The following is an 11305-nucleotide window of genomic DNA, read 5'->3' on the forward strand; positions in this document are numbered from 1 at the left end:
TAAAGTCTAATATATATATCGGCTTCATTCTGGTTTATTCAATAATATTAAGTGAGATGATTCACTGAATGGATCGGGGCAGCCCACCTGCCAGTAAACTGCAGTCACACACAGTTAACCTCAAATGTGGAAGTCTTTCTGGGCCAATGAAGCGTCTGGAGCTCTGTCATCCGCAGTCATTGTCAAAGTTAGCACACATAAGAGCACACTTCAGGTCCCTCCATCCAGAGGCTAACTTAATATAATACATTTCTTTAATTTATCTCTCCGGAAAGAAGAATTCCAGATCCACGTCTCGGGCTCAAGGGTAAGCAGAACTAACTTATTATTCAACATACTCTATGATTATGAAAATCATGAGCAATTCTTTGGGGATTTGATTGCATTTACAACGTGTGTCCCGTCTTGAGTTGTAGAAAATGGCTTAAATTGTGGATGAAATATTCACATATATATACCCAACTACAATGTATGCATGTTCAGCTGTTGCGTTAATAATATGAAACTACAAAAAATGCCAATATAAAGTATAACCTGGACATTACTATATTATATAGTAGTGTAACATTAATAGCATACGCAGTCTTATTTGATGTCTTGTGTTCATTACATGTAATTATTGAACGTTAACTATATGTTGCAAGAACCCTTTACCCTTCATTGACTGTATGGTCGTCAAATACTTAAAATCATTAAGATATGGAAGCTAGCCAACAGCCCCTTGTTGTTTTGCTCAGACAGTGAATTCCAACAGCACAACAAGGCACAGCTGGCCGGCATCATTACTCTGTGTGTTGTTGTTGACACGCAGACACCTGGGCAGCGGCGGCATGTCTCTGCAGCCCCTCACTCCCGTGAACTGCGCCAGCCTCATCCAACCGGGCTGCACGCTGCTCCAGCTGGACGGGGATGTCCTGCTCTTCGGCCAGAAGGGCTGGCCCAAGCGCTCGTGTCCCACGGGGGTGTTCGCGGTGCGTCGGACGCAAGGCAAGCTCAAGCTGAGGGCCATCTCCTTCTCCAACGACTCCTGCTACATCCCGCCGCTCCGCTGCCCCGCCGTGGCCCGCATGGACCCCCGCGACGGCTTCCCCGAGGGCTACCTCATCCACGGGGGTCGCAACCCCAACAACGACATCTCGGCCAGCATGTACCTGCTGACGGTGGACAGCAGGGGGTGCAACCGCAAGCTGACGCTGCGCTGCCGGGAGCAGGAGCTGGCGGGGGAGCTCCCGGGGGCGCGCTACGGCCACAGCCTCAGCGTGGTGCGGAGCCACGGGAAGACGGCGTGCGTCCTGTTTGGGGGGCGGGCCTACAGGCCGGCGGGGGAGCGGACCACGGAGTGCTGGAACAGTGTGGTGGACTGCCCGCCCCAGGTGTTCCTGGTGGACCGGGAGTTCGGCTGCTCCTCGGCACACACCCTGCCGGAGCTCGGCGACGGCCAGTCCTTCCACGTGGCACTCGCCCGCGAGGACTCGGTCTACTTCCTGGGCGGCCACTCCACCTCCTCCGACGCCCGGCCCCCCCGCCTCGTCCGCCTGCGGGTGGAGCTGCTGCAGGGCGCTCCGGCGCTGTCCTGCGAGACCCTGGACACGGGCTGGTCCTCCACCAGCGCCGTGGTGCTCCGCCCCGGCCCCGCCCACAGGTACATCATCCTGGGGGGCTACGGCGCCGACTCGCAGAAGAGGATGGAGTGCAGCGCGGCGGTGCTGGACGACGACGGGATCCGCTTCGAGGCGGTAGACGCCCCCGCCTGGACGGCGGACATCGCCCACAGCCGCACCTGGTTCGGGGGGGCCGCGGGCGGGGGCAGCGCCCTGATCGGCGTCCCGTCCGAGGGGAAGGCCACCCAGCAGGACGCGCATCGCTTCTACGAGGTGGGCTTCCGGTCGGAGGAGGAGGGCGAGGAAGAGGAGACGGGGGGCGGGGCTCTGGGCTGCAGCCAGGGGTCCACCGACCTGGAGGAGTCGCCCCCCCTGGAGGACTCGGAGGAGCTGTACTTCGGGAGGGAGCCCCACGAGCTGGAGGACAGCAGCGACGGGGAGCAGGACACCTACAACGAGGACGACGAGGAGGACGAGTCCCAGGCCGGCTACTGGAGCCAGTGCTGCACGGGCTGCCAGCTGGACCCCGACACCTGGGAGCCGTACTACTCCACCGAGCTCCACCGGCCCGCCATGATCTTCTGCTCCCGGGGGCCGGAGGACGGCCACTGGGTCCACGCGCACTGCATGGAGCTGACCGAGAGCCTGCTGCTGCAGCTGTCCTGGGGGAGCACCAAGTACTTCTGTCTGGACCACGGGGGTCTGCCGCGGCAGGAGATGACCCCGCCCCGGAAGGTGCTGCCGATAAAGCACAGCCCCTTGAAGAGCAGCCAGAAGAAGAAGACCCCCATGCTGAAGATGAGCCCGGCCAAGAAGAGCTTCCTCCGGAGGCTGTTCCAGTGACGTCTCCGCCCGTCAGCGGAGGCAGTACTGTGGTGGTGGTGGTTGTGGTGGGGTGGGGGGCAGGTGGTGGTGTCATCAGGGTGCGTTATCTGCCCACACAGTCATCCCCCTCTTCAGAGCAGTTGTTATGTTTATCGTGGTTAAGTGTGGATTCACTTCTGTTTTAATTCAAAACTGAATGTTCATTTTCTGGATTTACTTTTGTAATAAAATGAATTAATATAATGTATTTGCGTCGCCTCGCTGTCTGATAGTTTCGGTCTGCGAATGAAAAGGATCAATTTTGTGGAGAAAATCTGTCTTTTACTAGCTTCTTTAATCGCTGATGGAAAATTTATATTGTTTATTTCCACTGTCGGTTCTCTTTTAAAACAAAACAAAACACAGTGCACACATTACACCGACATCGTAATGAGTGTGAACCCATTACATACACAGAAAGCTTGTTACTACAATAATTGACATCTTATGTCGCAACATTTAACCATAAATTGGATTCTAATTGAGGTTGAAAGGTTGTTTGCTTTCTGTGCGTATCGTTTGGATGATAATTAGTTTTGAAACAAATTCATTAAATGAAATTCAATGCAGTGCCTTATGAAGTCCAACAACATGTCAGAAATACTATGCAGAACATACATTTTATTTGAATAACTTTATTCTGGAAAATACAACACACATGTTGAAAATAGACAGCAAGAAAATATGTTGATAAGCGATCAAATATAAAAAGTATCCAGTCCATAGAAGACGAGACAAGAGGCAAGATAATCCAGTCAATCAATCAATCGAGCAAAGAAAAGCTTTCTTCCACTCTGTTGGTTCACCTTCCTCTGTAAGTCCCCACAAGCAGAAAACATATGCAAAATAAGGCATGATAAACTGTATAATAAGGAGCTCATGAAATATGCTCAGGACAAAGACAACAGGGTGTAATGCTTCATAACAAACCGTGCAGTGTTTCTGTTGTCTCAACAAAAGGTCAGCGTACGGTCTATTTCATGTTCTGAGGTAGAATACATATTATTTCTCTCTCCCCATGGCGCAAAACAAGTAAAGGAGATAAAATTGGTTCAAAGTGACCCGATGTCCCTCAGGGACCCCAACCAGAGAACTAAGTAATCATTTTCAGAGGACGCTCGCGAAGCAAAGATCATTTTGGTCTCTGTGATTCCATTTTTGTTCAAGCCCAAATGATATATTAATACCTGGGCCATAACTGGAGACTCTAACACAATTTCTAGGCAATGACTTACAGTGGTTTCATCTGTTTCCATAAATAATCTCTCTGTATAAATGTATAAATGTGCCATAGCCGTGCAATACAATAAACTGCTCCATATTTCATCCGAGGATGGAGAGAGAAAAAACCTTTCAGCGGGAAACACCAAAGAGCCCCCAGTCTCTTATATCTGCACTCTGTGAACCTCGGCGATGTGTTGCACATAATTTAAAGTGTATATTGTAATGGTATGTAGATAGTAGTGCAGATAAATGCACACAATAATAAATCGACCCATATAAAATACACAACTGCTACACATCCAAAATATAGTATAAAACGTTGTGTATTCTTTTTAATGAAAGACATGATAATTGATAAAAAATAGATAGTATATTGAGTATATTATGAGTATAATTGGCCGTTTTAAAAACCTGGAGCATCCAGACACATATCCACATCGCCCTCAGCCACAGCCGGTTCAAAGCAGGCGTTCAAAACCCTGGCAGAGTTTTTGTGAGCCTCCATATACTTCTGCAAGTATTTAGAAGTGTAGAGCCAGTGATGTTTCAGAACATCCTCCAGCTCAAAGACCTTAGACTGGCGGGCGTTCATCTTACGAAAACGCCGAAACAGTTTGTTGGCCGACTCGTTCCCCTCGCTCGCCCAGGCCCCGATGGAGCCGTCCCTCTCTATGATCTCCGGCACGTGGGCCAGGGTCTTGTGCAGGTAGTTGGTGATCTTCCCGTTGTACCTGTAGCTGAACGTGGAGGCCAGGAGGTCCGCGAAGCGCTGGGAGTTGAAGCTGTAGCGGCACAGCTGGTCGGGGCACTCCGTGGCTGGGCTGGTGGCGCGCCACACCGGCTTCATCTCCAGGTAGATCTCCATCAGCTGCCTCAGGGCCTGGCGCCGGCTCTCCGACGGCACCAGCTCGCACACCGCCTCCACCGCCTCCACGCTCATCAGCTTGCGGGCGTAGTTGCCGTTCATCCTCATCACCGGCTTGAGCTTCATGGTCTTCCTCAGCTGCTTGTCCAGAGCCGCCCTCCAGCTCCGCCGCTCCTCCCGGCTGGGGTTGGTCTTCTGGAACACCTCGCCGATCTCGTCCTGGAAGATCTTGTAGAACTCGGTGGCGTTGCCGATGTCGCAGTGCAGCGCGTCCAGCGTGGGGTGGGTCTCCAGGAAGGGCTTGGCGGAGATCCCCTTCACCCGGTCCCTAAGCTCGTCGGCGGACTCCGAGAAGGGGTTTGTCCTCCAGGTCTCGTAGCGCTCCAGGTTCTCCTGGTGGCTGCGGGTGACGGAGTGGAGCACCATGTTGCGGGCGGCATCGGCCCGGGTGGAGTCGCAGAGCGTGCAGACGTAGGTGGAGCCGGAGGCCTCCATGCCCTCCACGTCCCGCACCATCTTCTCGTCGTAGCCCGATCCCCGGAAGCGGAAGCTGAAGAGCCGAGAAAGCCCGCCGATGGAGAGGATGAGGCGGCTGCGCTTTATGGCGCTGCGCTCGGCCGACACGGGCCCCAGGACGGCGGTCAGCGTCTCGTGGTCCGACTCGTCCACGAACATGAGGCACAGTGGCTTACAGGACATCTCCGAGTTGGGCTTCGGCTCCTGGAAGATGATCACCTCCTCAGCGTTCCCCGCTTCCTCTCCGTCGTCGGCCACGCGCAAGGAGACGGACATCACGGTGAAGGAGAAACGCACCGCCTTCTCCGGGACGGCCGGCCCCCCGCCGTGCTTCTCGCTCACGTCCCCCATGCCGTCGCAGGACTCCTTGATCATGACGGAGAAGCCCTCGGTGCAGGCGCTGTCCTCCAGCCCTTGCTGCCTCAGCCCGTCCATGATGTCCTCCTCCAGGTCCTTGAGCGCCGACGCCAGCGCCACGTCGTAGCGGAAGCGGCGGGTGATGGTGTCGGCGGGGGCGTCGTCCACCGAGGCCGCCCAGCCCGAGAGCCCGTCGATGATGCCCACGTGGCAGGACGGCGAGACGCTCGCCAGCGCCGGCTGCCACTCGAAGGCGTGGAACCCCGGGAGGAGCTCCTTTTCGGCGGCCCGGAGGGCGTGCAGCGGCTGGAAGATCTGCCGGCCGCTGGTGGCCTTGACGGTGCGGTACATCTTGTGGTACTGGCTGCAGCTCAGGAAGGTGTTGACACGGATGGCCAGGCACACGGCGGCGTGCAGCCCGAAGCATCTGGCTGCAGCGGGGGGGGGGGACCAGCAGAGAGACAGGGGACAGTGGGGGAAGAGAACGGACTATATTAGTACGGATTAGTGGTCTCATCAAAATCTCATACAAAGCACCGTTCTCGTACGATGTTCATCGTTAGACATCTCAGTAATTGGTCGTATCCTATGTCATGAGGGGTCAGGGGGTGACAGGGGGAAAGCGGCTGAAGTGATGAATTAGCTGCAGATTAAAACAGACACCATCTGGTCTCAATTCCCCAGAGCATGCCCCTCGTAATTTGCAGACACAAGAGCGGCTGATGTTGTTGTGATACTAACAGCCCGATGACAAGGGTTGTTATTGAGCATCAAAAGGAAAGCTAGAGACAAAGAGACAAATGAAAGACAGAACATGTGCAAGTGGGAAAGGGGGTTTGGGGGGGTGGGTTGTAGTCAACATAATAACAGACGGAAATAAAACAGTCGTGAAAGGCTTTTCAAGCAGGAACCTCGACTCACTTCATGTCCTTCACTGGCTAGAAAGCTTTATCGTTTATTTGATTGTGTTTGCTCTATGACAGAAAGGGACCTTAGAGACTCTTCCACCGCCGTCTTACCTTGCATTATGGCCTCCAGTTCGTCCGCCTTGCGGTGTTCGTTGTTCGACCTCAGCGCCAGGAGGAACAAGGTGAGGCACACGGCCTTCACGTCGCCACCTTCCTCCTTCTCCGCAAACTGGTTCACCTCGCACCTCAACCCCCGCAGTCGGTGCTTCTGGGCCCGGCGGGTCAAGGACAGCAGATGCTGCCGGGGTCGCCCTCCTTTGTTGGGGGTCAGGTCGTCGCAGGCCGGCGGCGGCGTCCCCCGCCCGCCCTCGTCCTCCCGCTGATGGGCCTCGCAGTGGGCCCGGAACCCGTCCAGCCTCACCTGCTCCCCGCAGGTCCTGGTGGGGCAGCGGAGCGGCAGGGAGTTCAGCAACGCCAGGAAGACGTTCGCCGGCGCCGTGAGGTCCAAGGCGGAGCAGGGCTGGCTGCAGGCCGGGCAGTAGGGGCCCAGGGCGCGGCAGTACCGGACGATGCAGCCGTGGCAGAAGACGTGCCGGCACGGGGCCTGGACCGGCTCGGAGAGCAGGTGGTGACACACCTGGCAGGTGACGGAGCGGACCAGGTCCACGGGCAGCTGCTCCGAGAGGAGCCGGGTGCCCAGGTGATCTCTCTGGCAGTGGGTGAACCCTTGGACCCGGTGTTCCCTCGGCCTTCTGGTGCTGGCCTGGGGCTGGAGGCCGGGGCCTGGGTGGTGGTGGCGGTGCTGGGACACGGGTCTGAGAGGTCTCCGATCGCTGCTGGAGGTGCCGTCAGACGGGTCCCACTTGCACCTCTTCGCCAGGGTCTTGCCTCTGGAGGGCCCCCTCTTCTTCTTCTTCCTCTTCCGGCCGAGTCGTTGGAAGGACGAGGTCTTCCGGGGGTGGCAGAGGGAGCACAGGGCCGAGTGGGGGGTCCACTCGGGGACCCGGAGCGGGGTGAAGCTGCAGAACCCCCCCCCGCGCATCACGGTCATCCAGCAGCGCTGGCAGAACGACGGGGGGTGGACGCTCTCGAGGTCCCCCGTCACGTCCACCTTGAAGACCTTGCGGATGACGTCCGGCCAGGTGGTGAACTTGCAGCCCATCCTGCTCAGGGCGTGCCGGCACGATTCCCCCAGACCCCCCTGGACCGCGCGCTCCGGCCCCTTCACCTTCCGCAGAGCGGAGCCACACAGTCGGCAAAGACACCTGCAGGGGGAACACAAGCAGCGGTGAAACGCTACTGTACTACCCAGACAGACATGCAGCCATATCCCCCCCCCAGACAGACATGCAGCCATATCCCTCACCACAGCCCTGAAATAAATTACAATTAATTTCTCTTTTTTTTAATAATGAGTCTATTTGTATTCCGTTTTTTTCATAATGAATCTTTATTTGCATTCCTTCTCTAGAATGTAATTATTTTAAAAGGCTTCTTCCAGTAGCATTAACATTTAATTGTGCAATTTAGCATCCACGTGTTGAATACAAAATAGTTCCTTCATAGTTCCTTTTAAAGAGGGCTTAAATAAAGATGAACTTTGCCAAAGTGACACCATATCACACATCTGTACACGGTGGAATAGTATAGTTCAGTCAGATACACGCACACACACATACCTGAGTTTCTCCATGTGCAGGTCCATCTCCTGCAGCTTACGATCTACCCTGTGGCCCGGCCCTTCCACGTTCTCCTTGCTCTTCCCCCCCAGACACAGTTTCATCACACTCCCAGGGAGACCCAGGTGACCCTCCTCCCCCGACCAGGGGTCAATGGCAGCGGCAGCGGCGGGGGCGGGTAGGACCTCCGGCGGGGTTGCGATCCTGGGGGCCGTCTCGCTGGCCATGGTGTCCTCGTCGGTGGACCTCACCCTGAACAGTTTGAACTTCCAGTGGGAGAACTTCAGGTAGGGATGCTGCAGCTCATCCGGCATGGATGACCGCGGGCAGTCGGTCTCCGGTTGCTCCGCCTGGACACTGCCTCTCTCCACTGCCATGGTGCGGTGTTAGAGTCCCAGCCTGGAGTAGGGAGGAGAGGGAGAGAGAGAGACAAGGGAGGAGATTATGGTATGGATGTATTTAAGATACAGGAGGAGTGAAGAGGAGAGGAAAGGGAAGAGGAAAAGGGGAGAAGGGAGAGGAGAGGTGAGGGAGGGGCGAGGAGAAAGGAGTGGAGAGAGGAGGGGGGAGTAGAGAAGGGGAGAGGAGAGGAGACAGGAGAGGACAGAGGGGAGAGGAGAGGGGGAGAGGAGAGGGGGGACATCCGAAGAGAGGGTGTGGAGAGATAATGATAGAATAGGAAAAGATGGGGAGAATGGAGGAGAGATGGAGGCCGAGAGAGACAGGCAGGGCTTAGTTTCATCGTCTATTAGAGTATGACATTTTTTTAGCCGGCTGTAAAAGCCTATTATTGGATGTAGAGGAGACTTAGTTATAAAAACCCTTGGATGCCCACAGTGCCTTGACACTATTCAGACTACGGCGTAACCTCGCAGCTGACTCCATTCAGTTTGAATTAGGACAGGAGAAGCAGCCTCAAATCCCTTCCGCCCGTATGGTAATGAGCACTGACCTACAGCGCCCTACCACTCTGGAAGAGGAATTTAATTATCCTCATGAAATACATGAAATACATTAATTCGGGCAACAATATACATTCACAAATTAATTCCTCTCGTACCTGAAGCGTTTTTCATGCCGTTTTTCATTTCACTTGTATAATTGAATTTCATTTTATGCTATAAGTCGGCTAATTTTGCAAATTCACTTTTCTTTCAACAGTCAAATTCTCTTTGTTATGGTTCCAGGAACATCTGATGACTTCCAAAACCCTTAAAGCCTTTATCAAACTTCCTCAAAAGGCACTTTGAAAAGGCTCTTTTGAGGAAGGTGAACGAAAACTGAATAATAAAACTCTCCCCAAAGAAATTGACCAAGATTCAGCCCAAACTACTGACAGACAGTGATGAACCTGCTAGCCTCATCGATAACGATACGATGGATCGATTCTTATATCATTCGCCTGATCTGCTCCCTCACGGTGAAGTTCATAGGATAGGCAACGAATCATCAAACAGATCCTATGAATCCTGAGATCCCGCTTCCCGGTCTTACCATGGCACCAGCAGCGGCCCGCCGGCCTCACCCAGGTCCTGCTATCCATCCCTGTGCGACCGTCCTTTCATGTGCTCATGGCCCGCCAGGCATCACTGTGACATCCTCCTTCATTTCTCAACTCACTCTCTGTGTTATTATTTCACGAGCTACTGAATCTACCCTGAGACAAACAGCTGAGACTGGGCAGGATGTGTGTGTGTGTGTGTGTGTGTGTGTGTGTGTGTGTGTGTGTGTGTGTGTGTGTGTGTGTGTGTGTGTGTGTGTGTGTGTGTGTGTGTGTGTGTGTGTGTGTGTGTGTGTGTGTGTGTGCCTGTGTGTCTGTGTGCCTGGATGCGTGCCCATGTGTGTGTGTGTGTGCCTGTGTGCCAGTGTATATCGGTCCGAGCCCATGTTTGTGTGTCTTTCTGTATGCCTGCATTCGTGTGTGCGTGCCGATGTGTCTCTGTGCGTGTCTGCGTGCCTGTGTGTGTGGATGCGTTCCCATGTGTGTGTGTGTGTGTGTGTGTGTGTGTGTGTGTGTGTGTGTGTGTGTGTGTGTGTGTGTGTGTGTGTGTGTGACTTTGTGCCTGTGTGTGGATGTGTGCATATGTGTGTGTGTGTGTGTGCGTGCCCAAGTCTGTGGACGCGGTCCAGTATTTGTGTGTGCAGGGGTGCGAGCCAGTATGAGTGTGTGTGTGTGTGTGTGTGTGCGTGCGTGCCCATGTGTGTGTGTTTCAGCTTCGCCCCTACCTTGTTGTGTTCAGCGTCAGCTGGCTGCAGCTCCCTCGGGGGTCTCCTCTCTGCATGAGGGCACAAGGGAAGCCTTGGAGCCTGGCTCAGCCTCGCTGGGCTCAGCCTCCGCGTGGAGCTTTATGTCTGGAGACTAGCCGGCTCAGCTGGCTGCGCGGAGAGCAGCGTGGCTTGGTTTGGTGGGATTGCTCCCATCTCCCTCCATGGCTCTGCTATTTATACTGAGGTCCCAACAGTCACTTCAGGCCACCTGACACTGCAGCTGATGTGGAGGAAAGATGTGGTAAACTCACACACACACACACACACACACACACACACACACACACACACACACACACACACACACACACACATGTGTAAATGCACACAAACACACACAAAAACAAATACATGTGAACGCACACACACACACACATAGACACACACATGAACAAACATCACACACCCACATGTAAACGCACAAAAACATACACACAAACACACACACGTAAACACAGACGTACACACATCCATTCAGAAAGGAACACACAAATGTATGTTTATGCTTGTAACACACATTATGTACGTACACATAAACACACACACACACACACACACACACATACACTTGTAAACACACTCACACCCACACACAAACACATAGACACACGCACACACACATGTAAACACACACACATAAAGAGACACAAACACACATAAACACAAACACGAACACGCACAATACAAACACACACACCAGACCCCAGGAAGATACCGCTTCACCACAATGGGGGATCCTTGGTTTCTGACAGGAGGAGGGGGGGTGTTGTTCTGTTGAACTACCACCTGTAGATCGGTGTCAGCAGGTGGTCCTGGTCTGAGACGGAGGGCCGTGTCTGGTGAGAGGCCCCCTCTAGACAGAGATGTGTTGAATTCACACACACACACACACACACACACACACACACACACACACACACACACAGTCACACACACACACACACACACACACACACACACACACACACACACACAGTCACACACACACAGTCACACACACACACACACACACACACACACACA

The 11305-nt window shown here is 54.0% G+C and overlaps 2 protein-coding genes across 2 annotated transcripts; one reads left to right on the top strand and one right to left on the bottom strand.

Moving 5' to 3' along the window:
- The first annotated feature begins 830 nt into the window (after positions 1-830).
- On the top strand, positions 831-2444 carry rag2 (recombination activating gene 2). Its single transcript, XM_056599488.1, has one exon. The coding sequence runs from the start codon at positions 831-833 to the stop codon at positions 2442-2444; it is 1614 nt and encodes a 537-aa protein (XP_056455463.1).
- Positions 2445-3981: 1537 nt separating this feature from the next.
- Positions 3982-8391, bottom strand: rag1 (recombination activating 1). Its single transcript, XM_056598769.1, has 3 exons — positions 8015-8391; positions 6447-7600; positions 3982-5858 (listed from the first exon to the last, which is right to left on the bottom strand). The coding sequence occupies exons 1-3, from the start codon at positions 8389-8391 to the stop codon at positions 4093-4095; spliced, it is 3297 nt and encodes a 1098-aa protein (XP_056454744.1). The 3' UTR covers positions 3982-4092.
- Between the last annotated feature and the right edge of the window lie 2914 nt (positions 8392-11305).

Source organism: Gadus chalcogrammus, chromosome 9 (genome assembly GCF_026213295.1).
Source record: "Gadus chalcogrammus isolate NIFS_2021 chromosome 9, NIFS_Gcha_1.0, whole genome shotgun sequence".
Lineage (NCBI taxonomy): Eukaryota > Metazoa > Chordata > Actinopteri > Gadiformes > Gadidae > Gadus > Gadus chalcogrammus.

Excerpts from the sequence above, each read along its gene's own strand:
- rag2 (XM_056599488.1), top strand. The coding sequence starts at position 831 with ATGTCTCTGCAGCCCCTCACTCCCGTGAACTGCGCCAGCCTCATCCAA.
- rag1 (XM_056598769.1), bottom strand. The coding sequence starts at position 8,391 with ATGGCAGTGGAGAGAGGCAGTGTCCAGGCGGAGCAACCGGAGACCGAC. Across the intron at positions 7,601-8,014 it reads CTGCACATGGAGAAACTCAG|GTGTCTTTGCCGACTGTGTG; the intron begins GTATGTGTGTGT and ends TTCCCCCTGCAG. Across the intron at positions 5,859-6,446 it reads ACTGGAGGCCATAATGCAAG|CCAGATGCTTCGGGCTGCAC; the intron begins GTAAGACGGCGG and ends CCCCCGCTGCAG.